General features: G+C 45.4%; 1 protein-coding gene across 1 annotated transcript; it reads left to right on the forward strand.

Annotated features, from left to right (window-relative positions):
• Positions 1-15,491: 15,491 nt before the first annotated feature.
• LOC146959884 (ribonuclease inhibitor-like) lies at positions 15,492-21,728 on the forward strand. The gene is made up of 3 exons (XM_085772813.1): positions 15,492-16,101; positions 17,133-17,306; positions 21,559-21,728. Exons 1-3 carry the CDS (start codon positions 15,668-15,670, stop codon positions 21,653-21,655), a joined length of 705 nt encoding a protein of 234 aa, XP_085628939.1. The 5' UTR covers positions 15,492-15,667; the 3' UTR covers positions 21,656-21,728.
• The last annotated feature ends 4,383 nt before the right edge of the window (positions 21,729-26,111 follow it).

Consider the following 26,111-nt stretch of genomic DNA (forward strand, 5'->3'; position numbering starts at 1 on the left):
ATATCTCCACCAGGATGAGCAGAAGACAAATACACAGGGTTCCTACACATTTGAAATTTCCAAATTCCATACTTTTTCCAGACCCTAATTTCCAGACTTCTCGGTAAGAAAATTCAAATTATTTGTGTTTTTTGAGTAAATAGATGTGCATAATATAAAAAAATAATGCAATTTATCATTTGTTTTCATTATTCTGAATGTGTATGCCATTATGTAACCAAATCATTTCCTGGAGATTGTAGCTCGGTACAATAGTCCATACAAAATAATTAACTCAAATAACTTAAGATGAGACCAAACCCAGATATATTTCCATACAATAGTTTCCATTTTCCATACTTTTCCAGACCTGGAAATGTATAAAATCAAATTCCATACTTTTCCATAAGTTTGCGTAGGAACCCTGAATACAGACCCGTTATAAGAGGCCAGACGTCTGACACAAGTAGCTCTGCACATTCTGTCTTTATATAATATATAATAAATGAAACATGTGTTAAAGCAGAACTTTGCAAGTCGGCCGGAAATAGCTCGCTCCTTCGTTGGTTTCTCTTTTTTTCCCTCTCCGGAGCTCCCCCACAGTTCTGGGAGGCACATGTCACTGTCGTAAAAAAAAAAAAAAACTCGCCGCCACCACCTCCTCCACCCCCCCTACACGTGCTTGTGTTTACTGCTGTTTGCTAAGCCCTGCTAACACCGAGCTAACGCTAACACGGAGCTAATGCTAACACGGAGCTAACGCTAACACGGAGCTAACGCTAACACCGAGCTAACGCTATGCTAACACGGAGCTAACGCTATGCTAACACGGAGCTAACGCTAATACAGCCACACACAGGCACAAAGACACAGACATACACACACAGGAATAAAGGTTCCAAAACGCGAAGGTGTGTGTGTGTGTGTCATGGTGTATTACATTATCTTGTAAAAGACCCATGGTGTGTGTATCTGTGTTAGCATTAGCTCCCCGTTAGCCACAAGCTGAACTTCATCAGTAAACATTTCATGTTTCCATGGTTTCCTCCGACTTTCCGAACTCAAACCAATCACGATTCGTGACATGCATGACGTCATATGCGTTCTTATCTCGTACTGCCGTAAGGCAGTTTCTCGCGATACTTCTATCCATTGACGAGATTTGTAACACCGAGACGGACGACTGATCTTGCAAGTGCGGTTTTCAGCCAGTGGGGGGGGTGAGCGCATTGGCCTAGACCCCATTCACTTCATAACAGGTCACTCAACCATCACAGTGACTCTGAGCCACAATAATTACAGCCCAAATCCTGCATAGTTCTGCTTTAAAGTTTCAGTCTGAGTGAAACATGTAATAATGTGGAGGAAGGAGCAGAGTTAGCAGCGAAGCTAACAGTGCTAACGACCTGTTATCTCCGCAGAGTCCACAGATAATAAACATTTGTTTTAATTCAGAGTCAGTAGTTTATTTATATGTGCACCGACCTTCATACGTGAAGGTAGAAACTGTTTGTTTAGTTTTTATTGTCCTCTACAGTCTAAACTCGGTGCTAACGGCTGCAGCATTAGCCTGCTAGCCTGTTAGCCTGCTGCTGCTGCTGCTGCGGCTGCTACATGCTCATGATTTTAAAATAAAACTGTCAGATAAACTAGTTTCTAACTTCACAGTTTTAATATCCGACTGTGCAAACTTTAAATGAAGCTGTGCACCAACCGTCCAGGTGAATAAAGTCATCTACAGGTGTAAAACAGGACAAACACTTACCTTAGTTTCCTTAGTGCGCAGCAGCTGATGCTACTCTGCTACTACTAGCAGGCACGAGAACGAGAACGGAGCCACGAAGTCTCGCGATACTTGGACGATCTTTACAGTCTATGGTTGTGATTGATCAGAGAGCCGTCAGAAGTTACATATGAAGGGATTGGAAGCGGTCACCGTGTTGTTGTTGTTGCGGGAGACTAAAGAAAGCCAAAAAGTACAATTGCATGAATGTAATGCTACAAAGAGGCTGTTTTTATGCAAACTAAAACTCATTATAAACTGAACCCTCCACCCAATCACTGCTGCTATGGATCATTTTTATTCACTTAGTTTGTTGTTGTCGTTTTTGTCTGAACCTTATGTAAGTTATATAAGTCAACGGCCCTATAGTAGGCTGTAAAACAGAGGGAGGGAGGAGATAGAAAGTGAAAGTATTTAGTTCAGACGCCCCTTAGGGTGTCTACAAACACATTATTTTATCTTTTTTTTGTTTGTTTTTTTACAATAATTTAAGATTTTTGCATTCTGTAGGTCAGGTTTTAAGTATCGTTAACATCCAATTTTACATTTAAAGACAGGAAAATAATAACACAAATACACAAATTCATATATTCAGTATAATAACTACATACATTACATTTGGAAACCATTTGGTTAATTTAACCTATAATTTTTTGGTTTAAATTGGTTGCACCACCTGACGAAAATTGGTTGTACCACCTGACAACATTAGTTATGACATGAAATATGCTAAAAAACATGCATTTTTATTTCAAATAGTAACGTGTTTTAGTCATCAGTCTCTATTTAAGTTCTTAAATAAAGATTTAAGGGGATATATTATGGAAATACAACTTTTTGAAGGCTCTTTAACATATATTTGGGTGTTTGTTTTGCCTTCTGGCCCCCAAAATGCGAGAATTGACAAAAAAAATCTGTAATTTGAAATCCATGTGGTTTTACAAGCTGTTTCCTCAGTTGTCGGATAGCGATGTAACTAGGTTCAAAGGTTTTGTCTGGACCTTATGTAAGTTATACAAGTCAACGGCCCTATAGTAGGCTGTTCAGTGTCGTGGTTTCCTGTAAAACAGAGGGAGGGAGGAGATATTAAAATGAAAGTATTTAGTTGAGACGCCATTTTAAGACGAGGAGTTAAGAGTGAAGCAGCTCTAGGTGAGTGTTAAACAACATTATTATTATTATTCACCGTTAAAGTCTGTGAGTCTCAGTCCCTGTGAAGTGAAGTGTGGAGGGAAGAAGAGTCAGAGTGAACTTGTGTCCACACAGAGACACTGAGACTAAAGGAGGACAGCTACTTCCTGTTGTCTCAGTCTGTTGTGACGAACTGACGTACAAAAAAAAGAGACAAGGAAAGTAAAGAAGAGCAGAGTAAACTTTTACTTTTTTTACTTTACTTGTTTATTTGGTCGGGACAGTGCATATTAATGAACAGTGAGTGCTAGAGTACCCACAGTAAATACACCAGATTTAAATTACATCCGTAGTCCCCAAAACAATACAACAATTAACATAAAAAGTCCAAAAAGACGGAGGACCAGTAGATAACGGAAAAGTACATTTACATAGTTACAGGGTTTAGACATGATTCTATATATAATCTATATGGCTGGAATTAACATGATTATCATAAAAATATATATCTATAGCCTACAGTTGCGATTGACATGATTCACTTTAAATATAAAAATATAAATCTATCTAAACCCGGGGTGTGTGTGTGTGTGTGTGTGTGTGTGTGTGTGTGTGTGTGTGTGTGATGCTGTACAAGCATTCTACTGTAAAGCCGAGCATGTTCAGCCTGTGTAATAATGTTTCTGTAGAAGAGTGACCATGTTGTGTTATGAAGGGAGTTGTCCTTGGGGTGGCAGCAGAGGCTGGTTAGACTGGTTGACCTCTTGACCTGTATGTACGGTGGCCCTGAAGTGCAAAACACAACGGCAAATCAGACAACAACGGCAAAAGAGAAAACACAACACAAAAAGAGAAAACACAACGGCAAAAGAGAAAACACAACACAAAAAGAGAAAACACAACACAAAAAGAGAAAACACAACGGCAAATCAGAAAACACAACAAAAAAACAGAAAACACAACGACAAATTACTAAACAACGGCAAATCAGAAAACAGTGTATTTATGCATGTGGGGTGTCTGAGTATCTAAGTGTATGTTTACAGTTTTTCTCGATTGTTTACACACATTTTCTGAAAGCATGCCTCATACTCTCAGAACTCTACACACAAATCCAAAAAATCACACACAATGGGCAAAACCCCTCACTGCTCCTGCAAAATGAAACTTTACATTCAAAACAATGTTATTTCTTCTCAAAATGCTGTTTTAGTCTCAAATGACACAAACCATCATATGACTAGACATTTATAAGAACCAGTTGAACACTGATGTGCTCAGTGTAAAACACTAGGATGAATGGAAAACACTTCTACTCCATTCCTCATAATGACTTAGGTTTTCTTTTTTTTACTGTACCTGCAGACCGTGTGTAAATGTGTAAATATATTATTATATTATTTTAGAATATTGTTTTGATACTCAGAACACTCAAATACACAGAAACAAATGAAATGCGTGAAGACGCGACCGAGGTGGTCGTGTGACGATGCGGCCATGCTGATCTGAAAAAAAAAAGAGTTGCTCGGGGTCAGCTGGTTTACGGCCGACCAATTTTGAAAGACTGAACACATAATTTTGACAGGATGAGGCTATAGTAACATGTAGCTCACCTAGTAGAGCAGCTCTTTGTAGTCAAAGACTTTGTTTTAGTCTAGGTTCAAATCCCTCTATCAACATGCAATTTTGGTGATCAATGCATTTTCTTTTGTCATCATCATTATGATCACTGCTACATGTGTGTGTGTGTGTTTGTGTTGTGTGGCCTCTCTGTTTGGTTTCTCTCTTTTTGGTGTCAGTCCATCACTGCCTGTTGCCCTTTTTTGCTAAAGCTCTGATTGCTAATTGTAAAACTGTGTGAAAGGTGTTTACCCATGTGATGAGTCAGTGTGAATAGTAGGGAAATTAACTTTAGAATTTTGAATAACAGTGTGTTACTCGTGAAAACAAGAGATTTTCTTCATGAAAATTGAGCCAAATGCAGAGAATTGTGTGTAGTGTTTTGAAAAACGTGTGTTATAGAACTGCAAATTGAGTGTAAAGCAGGAATTTCTTGTAGTTTAGCAGATTTGGTCAAGGGAGTTGGTGCATGAGTTAGATGTTGAGGCCATTGTGTCTCAAGCACCAAAAATGTTGTGTAAACAATCGAGAAAAACTGTAAGTAGACACGGCTTCCCCCGGACCAAGATGGCCGCCGCGTTGACGTATTCCACTCGAGGGTACCTACCTTTTCTGGTTTGGTTAATGTCGTTGTGTTATCTCTTTCTGTGTTGTGTTTTCTCTTTTGCTTTTGTGTTTTCTGATTTGCCGTTGTGTTTTCTCTTTTTGTGTTGTGTTTTCTCTTTTGCCGTTGTGTTTTCTCTTTTTGTGTTGTGTTTTCTCTTTTGCCGTTGTTGTCTGATTTGCCGTTGTGTTTTGCACTTCAGGGCCACCACATGTATGTCCGCCATATTGAAAACAGTAAAGAAACCTAAAACGTAGCTCCCGTCTCAGTCCATTCTTCTATAATATCGTAAGGATATTACATTTTGGCGACGAGCAGTGGCGTCATTTCAAAATCACGAAGCTTTCTCAATTATCACTATCAATTTTATGGATTGGATGATTGCCAAATTATTGCCAACCTGAGTTAATTCACTGCTAATCTACAGTAGGTTTCTACAGTAAGAACAGCAAAGTTTAACAGCAAAGTCAGAATGAACTTAATCTGGAAACAAATTAAAATTTTCACGAGAATTAAGTTGAATGAGTGATTCCTCCTGTTGCTGCTGTGATTCACTAGGCTATATTCAGGTAGCCTAATGTCAGACAGGGGCTTGTTTGTCAGCCTCCACACTCCACAGACAGCTGTCATTGGCCTGTTCTTAACAAGATGACTGCAGCAGCTTCACAGTGTTACTCAAATAAGAGCTTTCATTTTACTGTGCTCTAAGCACTGAAATATGACCAGTCTATGAATATGACTCATATTTAAAGGTAAACAGAAATGGCTGTTTGTCCTGTTTGTCGCGCCGAGTTGTCACGAGCTGCAACACAAGTTTACCAGAGTAAGGAAAACAAATTTGATTGGTCTGACTTTGATTGGTGCGCCTGCATTATCCAATGCGAAAAAAAATACCACACTTTCATCCCGGATTTAATCAAAAATAGAATTTTGCACAAAGTTTGGGCTCCATCGTCTGACAGGAGAGTTATTACACTAATGTTAATACTCAAATTCAATTTTCTTTTCTGCACAGCTTTAAGCATGTGGAATAAGTGGTAGGCTAGCAGGCACCACTGGGAAGTCATGTTGATGGCTTTATAACTCACGAAGGTTCGCTCGCTCCACATTCAGTCTGTCTGCAGCACATGGAGTTATACAGTCTATGAGTTATAGCTACATCTATGATGCAGCGGTGTGCACTCATACATGCGCTCTCACAGATATCAACAGGTGATCCTAGATGAAGCATCAAAGCCCTATGTCACCATTAACACATGCATATCAGCAGGTGATTATAGATGAAGCTGTAGTGGAAAAGCACCTTTACCGAGCCGAGCCATGCCGTGTCATTCCGTCAAAAGTGTAGTGGAAAAGCACCATTTGATTACAGTCTTGAGGAGGCCTTTCTAACCAAAGCGCTAAAATAGCAGCAGCTGAAGCAGACCATCTCTCAGCTGGGCTACAAATGTAAACTTCTAGTCTTTATATTTGGTAGTCTGGGACATACATAAGTTGGTTGTGAGGGGCCTTCAGATGGCCGGCCTCCCTAAAAGAAGAGCTAAACAGTTAGCCAGGTACTGCTCAGTATCGGCTATTATTGGAATCAGTCTGGATGATACTGTATTTTTTGTATCCTTGAATGATGTCTGCTTTCTATCTGACCTGTAGGTCATCATGTATGTGTTCAGCTGCCCAGGCGCTTTGTAGCTGACCGACTCCTGTTGTCAACTGCACTGGCAGTATTTATGTCCTTCGTGCAAGAACCCTTGTACTTTCTTTTTATGTGGGCATAAATAAATATTTCAAATGTGTTACTTCTCTTGTCTGTCTGAGCTCACAGTCAGTGTTTCTGGTTTCCCTCTCAGACTGACTGAAGTCCTGAAGATGAGTGTTAATGAGGAGGAAGAGGAGGACGGACCAGAGTCTCCAGGATCCATCTGTCCATCTCTGAAGAGTGACCGGTCCAAAAGAGATGGTCCAGACTTCAGTCTTGAACCTGGACCTGGACCCTCCAGCTGGTCTGTGAAGAGTAACCGGTCCAAAGGAGATGGTCCAAACTTCAGTCTTGAACCTGGACCTGGACCTGGACCTGGACCCTCCAGCTGGTCTGTGAAGAGTAACCGGTCCAAAGGAGATGGTCCAAACTTCAGTCCTGGACCTGGACCTGGACCTGGACCTGGACCTGGAGGCTCCCGGTAAGAGACCTGCTCCAGCCTCTTTACCAGTGTTGAGTGTGTTGAGGTCCTGCAGCTCATAGTGACTGTGAGTCAACAGGAACTGGTTCTTGTGGTTGATCGGTGTCTTCATACTAACTGCTCAGGTCTCTACATGTTTCTTCTGAACTGATCTGATGAACGAACATCTGGACTTTTCCTCCTCCATGTTCTTCCTGCAGCAGTTTTTTATTCCTCAAAGGTCATCTGGATATCCGGGAGGCCGGTTCCTAGTCCAACCAAAACTTTATATGAGAGTAATATAGGGCCCGACACAAAAACGTCCATAAAACTACACAACAACCATTTAATATTCCTCCACACTGCTCGTCCACTGCAATCCAAGTGTCCTGAAGGGAGATAGTCCAGAGTTTACTGGAAATTACCTCATTTAGGACATTTTTACAGCCTCAACAGTCCTGGATTGAACTTGACTGGGGCGCGCTCTGACGTTCAGGCGACGCACGCGTGCATCATGCCCAACACAAACAGGTCCATAAAACTACACATAAACGTTGAAATATTCCTCAACCCCCACATCAGACATTACGATCGTGCACCCCCCGGCTGTCGAAGCTTCGATTTTGATCGATTTTATGTCCGTGAATATTCGATTATCAAAATATGATAATCGGGACAGCCCTACTGGAAACAACGTCATTGAGGCAAGTTCGGTCACGTCCGTGTGCGTCGCCTGAATGTGAGCGCACATTAGTCGACTAATCGCCATAAGTGACGACTACTGGTCGACCAACAAAATCTTTGGTCGGGGGCAGCCCTAGTCATGGTTAATCATGGATATTACGGCGTAAGTTTAACCCATGGTCTAACACACCGTAACACCGAGTTAGACCCCCCCTCGAGAGATGAAGTCTGCTAACCGCTAGCCTTTCTAGTTTTAGCAACTTTAGCAATGGCCGCACCATAACAAACAACGCAGTCTATTTATCCCCGCGCAACCACTCAAAAAGCCACATATAGCCACAAATAATGCTCAGAACAGCACCAAACTTCATCAACAGTACAAACAGGGTCCCATCTCATAATACAAGGCATCAAACATCTGTTAGCTTTGCTTGGTTTCTATTCAAAAGAGACCAAAACGGGTCCATGCTGTTCCCACAGCCTTATGTTCCCACAGCCCTATGTTCCCACAGTTCTAAGATTTTTCTCCAAATTAGGCGCTATGTTCCCACTGGACTCTCTCTACCTATCTGGGGCCTCATTTATCAAAAAGGGTGTAAAACTGCTACTAAATTTTTGCATACGGCGAAAAGACGGAAATGGCGTACGCCCAAAATATTTACACCTTTTTCAGATCTATCAAACTGTGCATACGCACAACTCTCCGCAATTTCTCAGCACAAACATCTGGTTTCAGCACAAACATCTGGTTTCAGCGGCCACTGGCAGGCAGTGACCACACTGATCACTTGATTCCCCCAGGTCCAGCACATAGACTCCACCGGCTCTCTCCCTCTTTCACTTTTCTCCTCCATTTCCTTCAGCTCGTCTTCAGTAAACTCAGTCTCAAACTGATAGGGGCACCCATCGAAATTAAACCAGTCGTTGTTGTTCTCAAACTCCATAAACTCAGCCGTGTTGTCCCTTCTGTTATGTCTGCTTCACTGTGTTACAGTGCGCGTCGGTACGCGGACCGCGGTACCGTTACGAGCCAGAACCTCTCACATCACAGCAGCAGCCTGCTCTGTCTTCTCCATGGGCACCGAAGCATGTTGGTGAGTAGGACAAGACCCCAAACGAAACCGTGGCGTTTGCAGCGCGCTGTCAGTAAAATCAATTTGCAGAGTAGAGTAGTTGAGAGGGGGAAATAAAGGAGTAAACATGGCTGGATGTAATGTTATGGTCAGCAGTGTTAAGTAGGCTCAATCTGCTTGGGAGGCACTAATTGCAGCTCTTTCACATTCTGGGCCCTAGTCTCGTAGACCGGGCGAAGTCTAACCTCAGCGCAGCTTCGCCACGTCAACTAGGCGTGTCCAGGTCCATTTCGCAAGTTTGGTGGGTCGTGCAGTCAGACTTACGCCAGCCCCTCGTCCCTCCTACCGGCGCAAACGGTGAAGAGGGAGGAGACAGGGCGGGAGGGAGACAGGAGGAGGAGAGAAAGGCGTGGAGTGGGTTTGACACAGCCGAGTCAGATCTTCACCAATCAAAGGAGCTCCTCTCCTCACCTTTAACAGCGCGGCGGGTGATGCGCGCTGCAAGTTTGTCATTTTATACTTGGACATGGATGGAGGAGACAGCGACGCCAGAGGCCGAACCTCTCCCAGGAGGAAACAGCTGTTTTGGTCCGGAGGTCCGAGCTCAGAGTGACCAATAATGAGTTTACTAATATACTTAACCAGGATTGATCTGATACACTGAGAACGGCTGCCCAATGTAAGAAACAACAACTAATAAACTAATAAAGAAACTCACATTTATTCAAACCAAGCAGACATCACAGAAGGGACAACACGGCTGAGTTTATGGAGTTTGAGAACAATGACGACTGGTTTCATTTCGATGGGCGCCACTATCAGTTTGAGACCGAGTTTACTGAAGACAAGCTGAAGGAAATGGAGGAGAAAAGTGAAAGAGGGAGAGAGCCGGTGGAGTCTATGTGCTGGAAATTAAGGAGAAAAGTGGTCAGTGTGGTCACTGCCTGCCAGTGGCCGCTGAAACCAGATTTTTGTGCTGAAACCAGATGTTTGTGCTGCCAGTCGGACTCTGACGTGTTTTGTCAGTGCCTGGACTCTGTGCTGGACACGGAAAGTTGCTGCATAGCGTATAACTGGAGGAGAGTGGGTGAGTTGTTTTGGTCTCTTTTCAATACAAACCAGGCAAAGCTAACAGATGTTTGATGCCTCGTATTATTGGCTGGGACCCTGTTTGTACTGTTGATGATGTTTGGTGCTGTTCTGAGCATTATTTGTGGCTGTAAGTGGCTTTTTGATCGGTTGCGTGTGGATCAATAGACTGCGCTGTTTGTTATGGTGCAGTCATTGCTAAAGTTGCTACAACTAGAGAAGCTAGCGGTTAGCAGACTTCAACTCTCGAGGGGGGGTCTAACTCGGTGTTACGGTGCGTTGGACCATGGGTTAAACCTATGCCGGAATATCCCTTTAAAGTCGAGTTAATATAATAGTAACTTACCGTAAAACACCAAATAAGGGCCCGGCCGTTTATTTGCTTAAATCGCTCAAATCAACAGGCGTTTATTAGGGACCTGCGTTTATTAGGGACCTGCGTTTATTAATAGTGTTCAACCTGGACCTCCTTCTGGGGAAAGAGGCTTCACTCTGTGGCGGCGGTGGAATGATACGTGCGTTTCTCAAGGCATTACTGTAAATACGGCCAGGGCGGACTTGTTCTCTCTCTCGCTGACCTCCGCGGTCCTGGCCCGCACAGGTACCAGGAGACCGAGACCCCCGTCATGTCGGTCCTCCCCTTCTTGATCCGCCGCAAGTTGCAAAAACCCTGCAGACGCCCAGTCTCTCCACTCCTCTCCCACACTTCAGCACCTGTGTTGGCTCGCACCACCGTCCTTTTTTTTTTTTTTTGATTGAATGAAGTAGGTCTATAACTAATAATAATGCAACGTATAGCCTAACTAAATACGCGTATGAGTAATCAGAGAACAGTAGGCTGTTTACGCTACTTTTAAAAGGAGTAAAGCCATTTAAAACGAGGAGCGAGCCGAGCCGAGCCGACACGGTGCAGCCCAGGACAGGTGCTGAAGTGCGGATGAGAGGAGTGGACAGACCGGGCAGGAGCAACCAGCTGACGTCTCGTCGGTCCTCGGCCGTCTTTAATGTCTAGAGACACCCGCTATATTTGCATAGAATATTTTTTGGCAACCAGAAAAACAATGTTTGACCCGGCGTTTATTTGGGATGGGCGTTTAATATAAAAAATATTTTGCTACACCCGGCGGTTAATTGGGACCGGCGGCAATTTGGGACTCGGCCATTATTTGAAGTTTTACGGTAGTCTACTACAGACACCAGCTGGTCTAAGATCAGTGAGGCCACATCCATGTTTGCCCTCAGTAGGGATGGACATTTCAAGCAAAAGCACTATTCGATAAACCCCACCCCCCCACCCCGGAGTTGATTTCTGATGATCCAGAAATGTCTTGACAGGAGGAAGAGGAGTGGTGTCTCTGTGGACCAGCAGCTGTCCAGCTGTGGTCTCTGTCAGGGCGTCCTGAAGGATCCAGTCTCCACCAGCTGTGGACACTGGTTCTGCAGACAGTGCTTCACCTCAGACTGGGACCAGTCCGGTTCTTCAGGACCCCCCTCCTGTCCCCAGTGTGGACAAAGACCCAGAACCAGAGGTGAGCTGCAGACAGCCAATCAGAGCAGCTATGGACAAAGTGAGACTGAACATCTGTCTGCTGATGTGGTCATTTGTTGTTTTCTCCAGAGTGATTGTTCCATCACACAGCACTGACATTTAAGACGATGATTCAAACCTTCTCTTTGTTGTCTGTAGTTTTTCTGTAGCTGATGAAAATAATCTGATCAGATTGTAAGACTCTCTGTCTTCAGTCTGACTCTGTCTCTTGTCTCTCAGCAGATGGTGGTCTGCAGGAGGTTTTAGATCAACATAAGATCAGTCTGAGGAGCAGATGTGAACGAGTGACTGAAGGAACTGAGGGAACAGGAAGTGGAACAGAGAGTGGAACCCTCCTCAACAGGATCTACACTGAGCTCTACATCACAGAGGGACAGAGTGAAGAGGTTAATACCCAACATGAGGTGAGACAGCTGGAGACAACGTCCAAGAAGAAGACCCTCCATGACACTACAATCAAGTGCAACGACATCTTTAAAGACTTGCCTGTCCAACAGAGAGAGGACGTCTCTACGGTCTCACCTGTCCAACGGAGAGAGGACGTCTCTGCGGTCTCACCTGTCCAACAGAGAGAGGACGTCTCTACGGTCTCACCTGTCCAACGGAGAGAGGACATCTTTAAAGACTTACCTGTCCAACAGAGAGAGGACGTCTCTACGGTCTCACCTGTCCAACGGAGAGAGGACGTCTCTGCGGTCTCACCTGTCCAACAGAGAGAGGACGTCTCTACGGTCTCACCTGTCCAACAGAGACCCATCAGAGTGGTTCTGACCAACGGCGTCGCTGGCATTGGAAAAACCTTCTCGGTGCAGAAGTTCACTCTGGACTGGGCCGAGGGCTTGGAGAACCAAGATGTCAGTCTGCTGGTTCTGCTTTCGTTCAGGGAGCTGAACCTGATCAGAGATCAGCGGTTGAGTCTTCTCAGGCTGCTCCATGTTTTCCATCCAACATTACAGAAGGTGACAGCAGAGCAGCTGGCTGTCTGTAAACTTCTCTTCATCTTTGACGGCCTGGATGAAAGCCGACTGTCACTGGACTTCAACAACAGGGAGGTTGTGTCTGATGTCACACAGACGTCATCAGTCAACGTGCTGCTGACAAACCTCATCCAGGGGAATCTGCTTCCCTCGGCTCTGGTCTGGATCACCTCCAGACCTGCAGCAGCCAATCAGATCCCTCCTACATGTGTCGACAGGGTAACAGAGGTCCGAGGCTTCACTGACGCCCAGATAGAGGAGTACTTCAGGAGGAGGTCCAGTGATGAAGATCTGTCCAGAAGAATCATCTCACACATCCAGACGTCCAGGAGCCTCCACATCATGTGTCAAGTCCCAGTCTTCTGCTGGATCAGTGCTACAGTTCTGGAGCACATGTTGACCACAGACCAGAGAGGAGAGCTGCCCAAGACCACGACGGACCTGTTCTCACACTTCCTGCAAGTCCAGACAAAGAGGAAGAAGAACAAGTACGGTGAAGGACATGAGACGAGTCCACAGGAGCTGACGGAGGCCGACAGGGAAGTTCTTCTGAAGCTGGGGAGGCTGGCGTTTGAACAGCTGGAGGAAGGAAACATCATGTTCTACCAAGAAGACCTGGAGCAGTGTGGTCTGGATGTCACAGAGGCCTTGGTGAACTCAGGACTCTGTACTGAGATCTTCAAAAGAGAGAGTGTGATCTTCCAGAAAACAGTCTACTGCTTTGTTCATCTGAGTGTTCAGGAGTTTCTGGCTGCAGTCTACATGTTCCACTGTTTCACCAACAGGAACACACAGGTCCTGGAGAACTTCCTGGGAGAAGACTACGAAGAGAGAGAGAAGAGCACAATGCCTTCTTCTCATGGATTCAATGCAAGCAGTCATCTGTCAATCATCAACAGTCATCCACAGATCAATAACAGTCATCCACAGATCATCAACAGTCATCCACTGATCAATAACAGTCATCCACAGATCAAAAACAGTCATCCATGGATCAACAACAGTCATCCACAGATCAATAACAGTCATCCACAGATCAAAAACAGTCATCCATGGATCAACAACAGTCATCCACTGATCAATAACAGTCATCCACAGATCATCAACAGTCATCCACAGATCAATAACAGTCATCAACAGATCAACAACAGTCATCCACAGATCATCAACAGTCATCCATTGATCAATAACAGTCATCAACAGATCAACAACAGTCATCCACAGATCAATAACAGTCATCCATTGATCAATAACAGTCATCCACAGATCAATAACAGTTATCCATTGATCAATAACAGTCATCCATGGATCAATAACAGTCATCCACAGATCAATAACAGTTATCCATTGATCAATAACAGTCATCCATGGATCAATAACAGTCATCCATGGATCAACAACAGTCATCCACAGATCAATAACAGTCATCCACAGATCAACAACAGTCATCCATGGATCAACAACAGTCATCCACAGATCAACAACAGTCATCCATTGATCAATAACAGTCATCCATGGATCAATAACAGTCATCCATGGATCAACAACAGTCATCCACAGATCAATAACAGTTATCCATTGATCAATAACAGTCATCCATTGATCAATAACAGTCATCCACAGATCAATAACAGTTATCCATTGATCAATAACAGTCATCCATGGATCAATAACAGTCATCCATGGATCAACAACAGTCATCCACAGATCAATAACAGTCATCCACAGATCAACAACAGTCATCCATGGATCAACAACAGTCATCCACAGATCAACAACAGTCATCCATTGATCAATAACAGTCATTCATGGATCAACAACAGTCATCCACAGATCAACAACAGTCATCCATGGATCAATAACAGTCATTCATGGATCAACAACAGTCATCCACTGATCAACAACAGTCATCCACTGATCAACAACAGTCATCCACTGATCAACAACAGTCATCCACCGATCAATAACAGTCATCCATTGATCAATAACAGTCATCCACAGATCAATAACAGTCATCCACAGATCAACAACAGTCAGCGCCGTAACGTAACCGTGCGGGGCCCCCCCGCGGCCGTTCACCGCGGATGACGGCGATGATGGCGGGGGGGGGGGGGGGGGGGGGGTGGGCGCGAGGCGATGGCCGCGATGACGGGGGGGGGGGTTGACGGCGGCGACAACACAGCAGAACAATCCTACCTAGGAGCTATCCATTAACCAAAAGCCTCTTGAAATATCAAACAAAGAGGAGAACTATGGACTGTGGAAGCTTGAATGGCCAAAATACAGAAGTTATCATGACGTGAAACATATGTTGCAGTGTAAAAAAAAAAAAAAAAAAAAAAAAAAAGGACCGTTGATTCGGTGGAAACTCGGCTTAACGGGCGGGGGCGGGGCCCCCACGGCATGCGGGGCCCCCCCGCCTCGCGGGGGCTGCGGGGGTATACTTTACGGCCCAGACAACAGTCATCCATGGATCAATAACAGTCATCCACAGATCAATAACAGTCATCCATGGATCAATAACAGTCATCCATGGATCATTAATAGTCATCCATTGATCAATAACAGTCATTCATGGATCAACAACAGTCATCCATTGATCAATAACAGTCATTCATGGATCAACAACAGTCATCCATTGATCAATAACAGTCATTCATGGATCAACAACAGTCATCCATGGATCAATAACAGTCATCCATTGATCAATAACAGTCATCCACAGATCAACAACAGTCATCCATGGATCAATAACAGTTATCCACAGATCAACAACAGTCATCCATGGATCAACAACAGTCATCCACAGATCAACAACAGTCATCCATGGATCAACAACAGTCATCCACAGATCAACAACAGTCATCCATGGATCAATAACAGTTATCCACAGATCAACAACAGTCATCCATGGATCAACAACAGTCATCCACAGATCAATAACAGTCATCCATGGATCAATAACAGTCATCCACAGATCAATAACAGTCCTCCACCCCTGGATGACTTCCTGCAGGGAGCCATGCAGAAATCCCTCTGCAGTAGAAACGGTCACCTGGACCTGTTTGTTCGCTTCCTTCATGGCCTCTCTCTGGAGTCCAACCAGAGGCTGTTAGGAGGTCTGCTGGGTCAGACAGACAACAGTCCAGAAACCATCCAGAGAACCATCAACAACCTGAAGAAGATGAACACTTATTTCATCTCTCCTGACAGAAGCATCAACATCTTCCACTGTCTGACGGAGATGAGGGACCAGTCAGTTCATCAGGAGATCCAACAGTTCCTGGAGTCAGAGAACAGATCAGAGAGACTCTCTGTGATCCAGTGTTCAGCTCTGGCCTACATGCTGCAGATGTCAGAGCAGGTTCTGGACCAGTTGGACCTGAACAAGTACAACACATCAGAGGAGGGACGATGGAGACTGATCCCAGCTGTGAGGAACTGCAGGAAGGCTGAGTGAGTCCAGACATGATCAATAACACACACACACACACACATACAGTTTGACGTTTCTCCAGTTTCAGGTCAATTGTGTTTTTTCTCCAGATTTAACAAGAGTTTTAAACATGCAGATGTTTCAGTTTGAGCTTCCACCTGAAGATTGAAGTCAAACAAAGATGGACATGACCAATGTGCAGGTCTGACAGAGTGATGAGGGTCAGGGCTGGGTATTGATCACTGATCACCTGAATCCATCTGATCTCTGATTCACTTTGATTCCTGATTCAACATCATGATTGTGTTTTAGATTTCAGTCCCAACTCCAGTTTGACTTGGACATGAATGATACGCTCAGAGAACTGATGCTGTGACCTGGTGCATTATTAAAACCATGAATGTTGACATGATGAATGGAGCCAAAGCAGTTCCATTAATGCACTTTCTATTGAACATGAGCAACAGTGGAGACGTCATGGCAACAGATAGCAGATGCAGCAGCAGCAGCTCCACTGTGTGTCAACAGTCACAGCTGCTTCTTCACATCCTGCACATAGATCTGCTTCCATTCAGCTCCACACAGTTTCTACCTGACTGGACACTTGTTCACTTGGAGTCTAGAGGCTGCTAGTGTTGTGTGTTTGTGTACGCTAACACATCATTTCTACATTTCACCTTGATTTTCTTTGACTTCATTTCATGGTTTGGAGAAAATCAGTGTGTGTGAGCGTTGTTCAGGTGACAGCTGCAGCTCTACACCTGAGCTCACCTGACCACATCTACCTGTGTCGGCCGCAGGAGCCTGGATTAAACATCCATCTGGGCTTTGATGAATGGATGTTGGAGGATTCAAGAGGAGGTGGATCTGGATCTGAATGGGTTTTTCCAGCCCAGCCCTGATGAGGATTATTGTTTCATGTCCAACACAAAGAGAGAAGATGAACTGAACTGTGAAGAGCACATGTTGATCACATGATGACATGTTGTGTGTGTTTAGTACAAATTGTCTGATTTTACTCTCACACATTTTGTTTCTTCTCTAATCACAGACTTGTTGGTTGTGAACTCTCAGAGATTCACTGTGAAGTCGTTGCCTCAGCTCTGAAGTCCAGCCCCTCCCACCTGAGACACCTGGACCTGAGTGAGAACCAGCTGGATGATTCATCAGTGAAGCTTCTGTGTGCTGGACTGGAGAGTCCAAACTGTAGACTGGAGACTCTGAGGTGAGTTCACTGACTGGAGCTGTTGTAGTTGTTTGAAGCTTCAGCTTCTCATTGGTTCATACATGTCAGGATTTGTGTGTGAGGATTTTGATCAAGAAGCTGAAGAGAGAAAACAGTTGAGATGAGTCCAGAGAGAAGAAGGTGAGAGGCTGGAAAGCTGCGGTCCAGAGGAGGCTGGCTGTAGGGAGCAACCTCCCCTACCCATAGCCGGTCTCTCCATCACCTCGCTCATTAATGTGTCACTGTGTACTGTCTCTCCCTCGTCTCCCCCTGTATGTCTCTACCCTGTTTCTTTTGTGTCTTTGTAAGCGTCTTTGGGTTATTGAAAAGCGCTATATAAATTAAATGAATTATTTAGGGCTGACCTCCAAAAGTCGACTATTCGACGATTCGATTCGGAGGGGTCTGATTCGACTATGAACCTCGTAGTCGAATCTAACCAAGACCATACCATTCTGACTATATGGGGGTGCCCACGGCTGCTGAGCATAAATTGTTACATAGAATGTCTTTTTTCGTTATAAAAAGCCTATTTTGATACAAAATCTGCCTACTTTCTGTTAATAAAGAGTTCAAAATGATGTGTGCATTTAAACGGTAGTCTTAGCTTCTTACTACGTATTAATAAATCACCCACTGCAGTTGCACAATCAAATGAGCGGAGGTTTTTTTTTTTTTTTCAAATGAGCGGAGGTGAGCAGTAGGACCGTCAAAGAAGTCACTGCAGAACACTCACGGAGTGGCAAAAAGACGAGGGGCAGAGCCGCCAAAGTTTAAAATCAAGGAAGTCTGACAGTCTAACTTTGTCAGCATTTATCATGCATGACCCGACAGAACAGCAAAACATTGTGAGGATACATCTGACTTTGACCGAGTTACATTCAAGAACCTGATTTCAATCACGGAAAATAAATTAACTCCAGCGGTGATTTTTTTTTTTTTTCGATGGATCAGCTGTGTTTACCGTTTCAAGTGTCAGTAGTTCTGATGGTTAGACAGATGAATTAGTCTCTAACACATCCTAAAGTTTGACATGTCAGAGTTTTTCAGAAGAGGAACTTGTTTTTTTTTCCAACTTCCGAGTTGTCATGAACGCACCATCAGTGTCGGGAGTCACAGCTGTGATCTCGTCCCTCTGCAGCCTGTCTGTCTCTCTGCCGGTGCCGCGGTCACACTGTGTGTGTTACAGGATTGATTAACGTAATGTACGGATTGTCGAGTCCTTCTGACCTCCGTTTGTTTTGATACTACATGTTTTACCCGGTTTCTCTGTGTCCACGACCACCGCTATCCTTCACCACGTTGAGGGATGTTTGATTTGCCACTCACAGTCCGAGCAGGAGCGTTGTCCAGGGCAATGTGACATAAACGCATACCCTGGCTCACAATGGCTACTAAAAATCATCCAAAGTGTGGGAAATAAATAAAGGTATTTGTTTTACACCTACCATATTTTTTGGGTGGTTTAGCTCTTTTGTTTGAAACGGGAAAAAGTCGCAAATTTGCTGCTATCTTAAAAAAAAAATAATAATAAAAAAAAAGGTTCGACTATCAGTCGACTATGGCAAAATCTGACGAATCAGATTCGACTATGAAAATCCTTAGTCGAAAACAGCCCTAGAATTATTATTATTAAAGTCTGCTCCCTGTTAGCTCAACTGGGACCAGAAGTGAGCAATTCTCCATTGACTCCCATGTTAAAATAGAGAGCCTAAGCGGAAGCAGGAAGTAGGAAGTAACGTCACCATGGGACCTCAATTCGGAAAAAGTCTCCATGTAAGTGAACGGGAGTCAAAATTTTATTTTGTGATCCAATTGAATCGTACCATGAGAAAACCATCTGACCTCTACCTGTTTAAAACATCACACTTCATGCCAAAAATCTGTCTTTTCTTCTGTTTAACCTGCTTCCTGTTGCTTCAGCTGTTGGACTTTGATTTTCTAAACTTGTTCTTTCTGAAGGTGTGTTCACACCGGACCTTTTATTTTTGTCACTGTCGCTGTCGCCAAAAAAATCGCTCTGTCACTCAGCTGCAGTCGCTCGTCAGTTTGGCACCATTCAACAGATTGCTATGATGACATGATTCAAGCGATTCCAGTGAATTTCACCTCGCTCGGAGTCGACATTGTATCTGCTGCAGCTGTTTACCAGTTGTGGAAGTACCACAAGCGCCGTACAACGTCAAGCCGGCTTTGCTCTGCCGGACTGGTGGAGTTGTATTACGTTTCCATCGTTTCAATAATTGTCATAGTTTCGCATAGATTACAGCAGCCAATCAGTGCTGAGCAACAAGCGACTGACGGCCAGAGACTTGGGATTTCTCATCTCGAGCGACAGAGCGAAAAATCGTTCCATCGCTTGGTTGCTGTAGATCGGAGCCCCAGCGATTTGTCGCCTGAGCGATTAATCTCTCAGGCGCTCATTTGCATTGACTTAAAGGTTCATGAGGCAAGATTTGTAAAGAAATGCACATGCGTTTTAAGTCTTTTACTGCTAATGGGCGATGAAGCGTTCAAAACCAAAAAGAATGAGCCCACTCGCGTATCTCTCCGTTGCCTTGAACAGGCTGTGTGCTGCATAATGAGCTGCAATTCTGGGTCTGAATTTCCCGCGCTGTCCGCGGATGTGACGTCAAATGACGCTTTCCTCCGCTTGCGACTAGCGGTCGGCGGATGTCTTGTAGCCTGAACAGTTACGCGAGCAGCGAGTAGAGAAATAATGTCATTTTCTTACATTTTAATATTTTTTCATGCGAGAAAGTGACGGTTTAGATTCCCAATCTGTTGTCAGTTTATCCAAATAACGTCTGGTAGTAGATTTGCTCCGACATTTTTCAGAGGAGTGCAGAGCCACACACACGCAGCAGCAGCAGCAGCGGCTCGTCACAGAGGCTGCAGCCGGGGAGCTGAGCTCATCGGCCGGGCAGCAGCTGTCCTCCTCCCAGGGAAGAAAACCAGCCCAGTAACTTCCCCACTGGTTTTTAGAGGTTTTCTGCCGGCTGGTTGAATTGTTTTGAGGAGATAAATGCTGGTCTCATTGATGAAATCTAACAGTGGCACTGTGGCAGTCGCATTAGTTCATTTGAATGAAAAGTGAAGCTTCAGTTCTGGTCAGTTTATCCAAACAACGCCTGTAAGGAAATTCTCCGACGTGTTGGGAGGAGCAGAGCCACTAGAGCAGCCGAGCGGCACCAGCGGCTCATAGAGGCGGCGGCGGCGGCCGGTGCTGACCTGATGCCCGGGCGGTCAACCTCCCAGTGTCGCGGTAAATTGAGCACCGTACAATGAGCGCGGCACGGCGCATTTACTGTTTATTAACAGCCAAGCGTGACGTGTGTGTGTGTGTGTGTCTGCTCTGTGTCGTGAGACAGCAGGTAGAGGGGCTGACTGGCAGAGATGAGAGATAGTGAAGCTGTTCTTTTTTTCTGTGAGAGACTGCTGCGGCGGACCCAAACCAAACTGTGGCGGCTGATTAATGTAGAACACTGGTATAGTAACGTTGTGCCGTTTCCAATTCAGCCACAGTGTCACTGTCACAGCATCAGCTGCTGCTGTGGAGAGTTGATGCGTGCTCCCGCACCAGCTTGGCTGATGGCTGCAGTAACCCTGACGGCCGCTACGGCCGTTGTATCGCTAATGAGTTTTATTCCTGGATCTTGCCTCAAGCTCCTTTAATATGTAAACTTAAAATAAAAGGTCCGGTGTGAACGCACCTTGAAGCTTCTTCAGCTCTGAACAGATGATGAGACACTGAACGCTGTCAACTGCTTTGTCCTCAACTCACTGCTTTTATAAATAAAAAGAAAGATCGTCAGTCGTCCTGTCAGGATGGAGGCACGAGCCAAAAAAAAAAGATTGTTCACGAGTCCCAAGTTTGATTCCAAGTCGAGTCTGAAGTCCCTGTGTGTGTGTGTGTGACTCGAGTTCGAATCGCAAACTCAAGTCCCCATCTCTGCAAGTTAGTGACATGAAGTCGTACAAATATAAATCTGTCTAAAAGAATCAGAGTCTCTAAACCAGAGAGTTGTAGTCAGTGTTTAGTCCAACAGGTATTGATCAGATATTGATTGTATATTGACAGACTGAGCTGAGGTCAGCAGCAGCTGATGAATGAACATGTGGATGATGTGTAGAAGGCCACATGATGAAGATCCACAAGAACACAAGGACAAAGCCCCTCTATTGATTATTGATCAGGACATGTCTGATCAGTTATCAATGAATTCATCTTCTTCTTTTATTCTTTATTCAGATTGGAGGGCTGCTGGTTGTCAGAGATCAGCTGTTCTTCTCTGGTCTCAGCTCTGAAGTCCAACCCCTCCCACCTGAGAGAACTGGACCTGAGCTGAAACAACCTGAAGTCTTCAGACGTGAAGGATCTGGATGATCTAGTGGAGAGTCCTGACTGTAGACTGGAGACTGTGAGGTCAGTAGGGGGGCGGAGTCAGTCTGTGCTGCTTTCAGCACTGTTGTCAGCCAATCAGAGCAGAGAGAGAGACAACAGTCAGCCAATCAGAGCAGAGAGAGAGACAACAGTCAGCCAATCAGAGCAGAGAGACAACAGTCAGCCAATCAGAGCAGAGAGAGACAACAGTCAGCCAATCAGAGCAGAGAGACAACAGTCAGCCAATCAGAGCAGAGAGAGACAACAGTCAGCCAATCAGAGCAGAGAGAGAGACAACAGTCAGCCAATCAGAGCAGAGAGAGAGAGAGACAACAGTCAGCCAATCAGAGCAGAGAGAGAGACAACAGTCAGCCAATCAGAGCAGAGAGAGAGACAACAGTCAGCCAATCAGGACAGAGAGAGAGAGACAACAGTCAGCCAATCAGAGCAGAGAGAGACAACAGTCAGCCAATCAGAGCAGAGAGAGAGACAACAGTCAGCCAATCAGAGCAGAGAGAGACAACAGTCAGCCAATCAGAGCAGAGAGAGACAACAGTCAGCCAATCAGAGCAGAGAGAGAGAGACAACAGTCAGCCAATCAGAGCAGAGAGAGAGACAACAGTCAGCCAATCAGAGCAGAGAGAGAGACAACAGTCAGCCAATCAAAGCAGAGAGAGACAACAGTCAGCCAATCAGAGCAGAGAGAGACAACAGTCAGCCAATCAGAGCAGAGAGAGACAACAGTCAGCCAATCAGAGCAGAGAGAGACAACAGTCAGCCAATCAGAGCAGAGAGAGAGACAACAGTCAGCCAATCAGAGCAGAGAGACAACAGTCAGCCAATCAGAGCAGAGAGACAACAGTCAGCCAATCAGAGCAGAGAGAGACAACAGTCAGCCAATCAGAGCAGAGAGAGAGAGAGACAACAGTCAGCCAATCAGAGCAGAGAGAGAGACAACAGTCAGCCAATCAGGACAGAGAGAGAGAGACAACAGTCAGCCAATCAGAGCAGAGAGAGACAACAGTCAGCCAATCAGAGCAGAGAGAGAGACAACAGTCAGCCAATCAGAGCAGAGAGACAACAGTCAGCCAATCAGAGCAGAGAGAGACAACAGTCAGCCAATCAGAGCAGAGAGAGAGACAACAGTCAGCCAATCAGAGCAGAGAGAGAGACAACAGTCAGCCAATCAGAGCAGAGAGAGAGACAACAGTCAGCCAATCAGAGCAGAGAGAGAGGGAGACAACAGTCAGCCAATCAGAGCAGAGAGAGACAACAGTCAGCCAATCAGAGCAGAGAGAGAGACAACAGTCAGCCAATCAGGACAGAGAGAGAGAGACAACAGTCAGCCAATCAGAGCAGAGAGAGACAACAGTCAGCCAATCAGAGCAGAGAGAGAGACAACAGTCAGCCAATCAGAGCAGAGAGAGAGAGACAACAGTCAGCCAATCAGAGCAGAGAGAGAGACAACAGTCAGCCAATCAGAGCAGAGAGAGAGAGACAACAGTCAGCCAATCAGAGCAGAGAGACAACAGTCAGCCAATCAGGACAGAGAGAGAGAGACAACAGTCAGCCAATCAGAGCAGAGAGAGAGACAACAGTCAGCCAATCAGAGCAGAGAGAGAGACAACAGTCAGCCAATCAAAGCAGAGAGAGACAACAGTCAGCCAATCAGAGCAGAGAGAGACAACAGTCAGCCAATCAGAGCAGAGAGAGAGACAACAGTCAGCCAATCAGAGCAGAGAGAGAGACAACAGTCAGCCAATCAGAGCAGAGAGAGACAACAGTCAGCCAATCAGAGCAGAGAGAGAGACAACAGTCAGCCAATCAGAGCAGAGAGAGACAACAGTCAGCCAATCAGAGCAGAGAGAGAGACAACAGTCAGCCAATCAGAGCAGATAGAGAGACAACAGTCAGCCAATCAGAGCAGATAGAGAGACAACAGTCAGCCAATCAGAGCAGAGAGAGAGACAACAGTCAGCCAATCAAAGCAGAGAGAGACAACAGTCAGCCAATCAGAGGAGAGAGAGACAACAGTCAGCCAATCAGAGCAGAGAGAGAGATAACAGTCAGCCAATCAGAGGAGAGAGAGACAACAGTCAGCCAATCAGAGCAGAGAGAGAGACAACAGTCAGCCAATCAGAGCAGAGAGAGAGACAACAGTCAGCCAATCAGAGGAGAGAGAGACAACAGTCAGCCAATCAGAGCAGAGAGATAACAGTCAGCCAATCAGAGGAGAGAGAGACAACAGTCAGCCAATCAGGACAGAGAGAGAGAGACAACAGTCAGCCAATCAGAGCAGAGAGAGACAACAGTCAGCCAATCAGAGCAGAGAGAGACAACAGTCAGCCAATCAGAGCAGAGAGAGACAACAGTCAGCCAATCAGAGCAGAGAGAGAGACAACAGTCAGCCAATCAGAGCAGAGAGAGAGAGACAACAGTCAGCCAATCAGAGGAGAGAGAGAGAGAGACACAACAGTCACCCAATCAGAGGAGAGAGAGAGAGACAACAGTCAGCCAATCAGGACAGAGAGAGAGAGACAACAGTCAGCCAATCAGAGCAGAGAGAGACAACAGTCAGCCAATCAGAGCAGAGAGAGACAACAGTCAGCCAATCAGAGCAGAGAGAGACAACAGTCAGCCAATCAGAGCAGAGAGAGAGACAACAGTCAGCCAATCAGAGCAGAGAGAGACAACAGTCAGCCAATCAGAGCAGAGAGAGACAACAGTCAGCCAATCAGAGCAGAGAGAGACAACAGTCAGCCAATCAGAGCAGAGAGAGAGACAACAGTCAGCCAATCAGAGCAGAGAGACAACAGTCAGCCAATCAGAGCAGAGAGAGACAACAGTCAGCCAATCAGAGCAGAGAGAGACAACAGTCAGCCAATCAGAGCAGAGAGAGAGACAACAGTCAGCCAATCAGAGCAGAGAGACAACAGTCAGCCAATCAGAGCAGAGAGACAACAGTCAGCCAATCAGAGCAGAGAGAGACAACAGTCAGCCAATCAGAGCAGAGAGAGAGACAACAGTCAGCCAATCAGAGCAGAGAGAGACAACAGTCAGCCAATCAGAGCAGAGAGAGACAACAGTCAGCCAATCAGAGCAGAGAGACAACAGTCAGCCAATCAGAGCAGAGAGAGACAACAGTCAGCCAATCAGAGCAGAGAGAGAGAGATAACAGTCAGCCAATCAGAGCAGAGAGAGAGAGACAACAGTCAGCCAATCAGAGCAGAGAGATAACAGTCAGCCAATCAGAGCAGAGAGAGAGACAACAGTCAGCCAATCAGAGCAGAGAGAGACAACAGTCAGCCAATCAGAGCAGAGAGAGAGACAACAGTCAGCCAATCAGAGCAGAGAGACAACAGTCAGCCAATCAGAGCAGAGAGAGAGACAACAGTCAGCCAATCAGAGCAGAGAGACAACAGTCAGCCAATCAGAGCAGAGAGACAACAGTCAGCCAATCAGAGCAGAGAGACAACAGTCAGCCAATCAGAGCAGAGAGAGACAACAGTCAGCCAATCAGAGCAGAGAGAGAGACAACAGTCAGCCAATCAGAGCAGAGAGAGACAACAGTCAGCCAATCAGAGCAGAGAGAGAGACAACAGTCAGCCAATCAGAGCAGAGAGAGACAACAGTCAGCCAATCAGAGCAGAGAGAGACAACAGTCAGCCAATCAGAGCAGAGAGAGAGACAACAGTCAGCCAATCAGGGCAGAGAGAGACAACAGTCAGCCAATCAGAGCAGAGAGAGAGACAACAGTCAGCCAATCAGAGCAGAGAGACAACAGTCAGCCAATCAGAGCAGAGAGAGAGACAACAGTCAGCCAATCAGGGCAGAGAGAGACAACAGTCAGCCAATCAGAGCAGAGAGAGAGACAACAGTCAGCCAATCAGGGCAGAGAGAGACAACAGTCAGCCAATCAGAGCAGAGAGAGAGACAACAGTCAGCCAATCAGGGCAGAGAGAGACAACAGTCAGCCAATCAGAGCAGAGAGAGAGACAACAGTCAGCCAATCAGAGCAGAGAGACAACAGTCAGCCAATCAGAGCAGAGAGAGACAACAGTCAGCCAATCAGAGCAGAGAGAGAGACAACAGTCAGCCAATCAGAGCAGAGAGAGACAACAGTCAGCCAATCAGAGCAGAGAGAGACAACAGTCAGCCAATCAGAGCAGAGAGAGACAACAGTCAGCCAATCAGAGCAGAGAGAGACAACAGTCAGCCAATCAGAGCAGAGAGACAACAGTCAGCCAATCAGAGCAGAGAGACAACAGTCAGCCAATCAGAGCAGAGAGAGACAACAGTCAGCCAATCAGAGCAGAGAGAGAGACAACAGTCAGCCAATCAGAGCAGAGAGAGAGACAACAGTCAGCCAATCAGAGCAGAGAGAGACAACAGAGCAGAGAGAGAGACAACAGTCAGCCAAT

Source organism: Trachurus japonicus, unplaced genomic scaffold, assembly GCF_045865225.1.
Source record: "Trachurus japonicus isolate A0001 unplaced genomic scaffold, Traja_1.0 AP030951.1".
Classification (NCBI taxonomy): domain Eukaryota; kingdom Metazoa; phylum Chordata; class Actinopteri; order Carangiformes; family Carangidae; genus Trachurus; species Trachurus japonicus.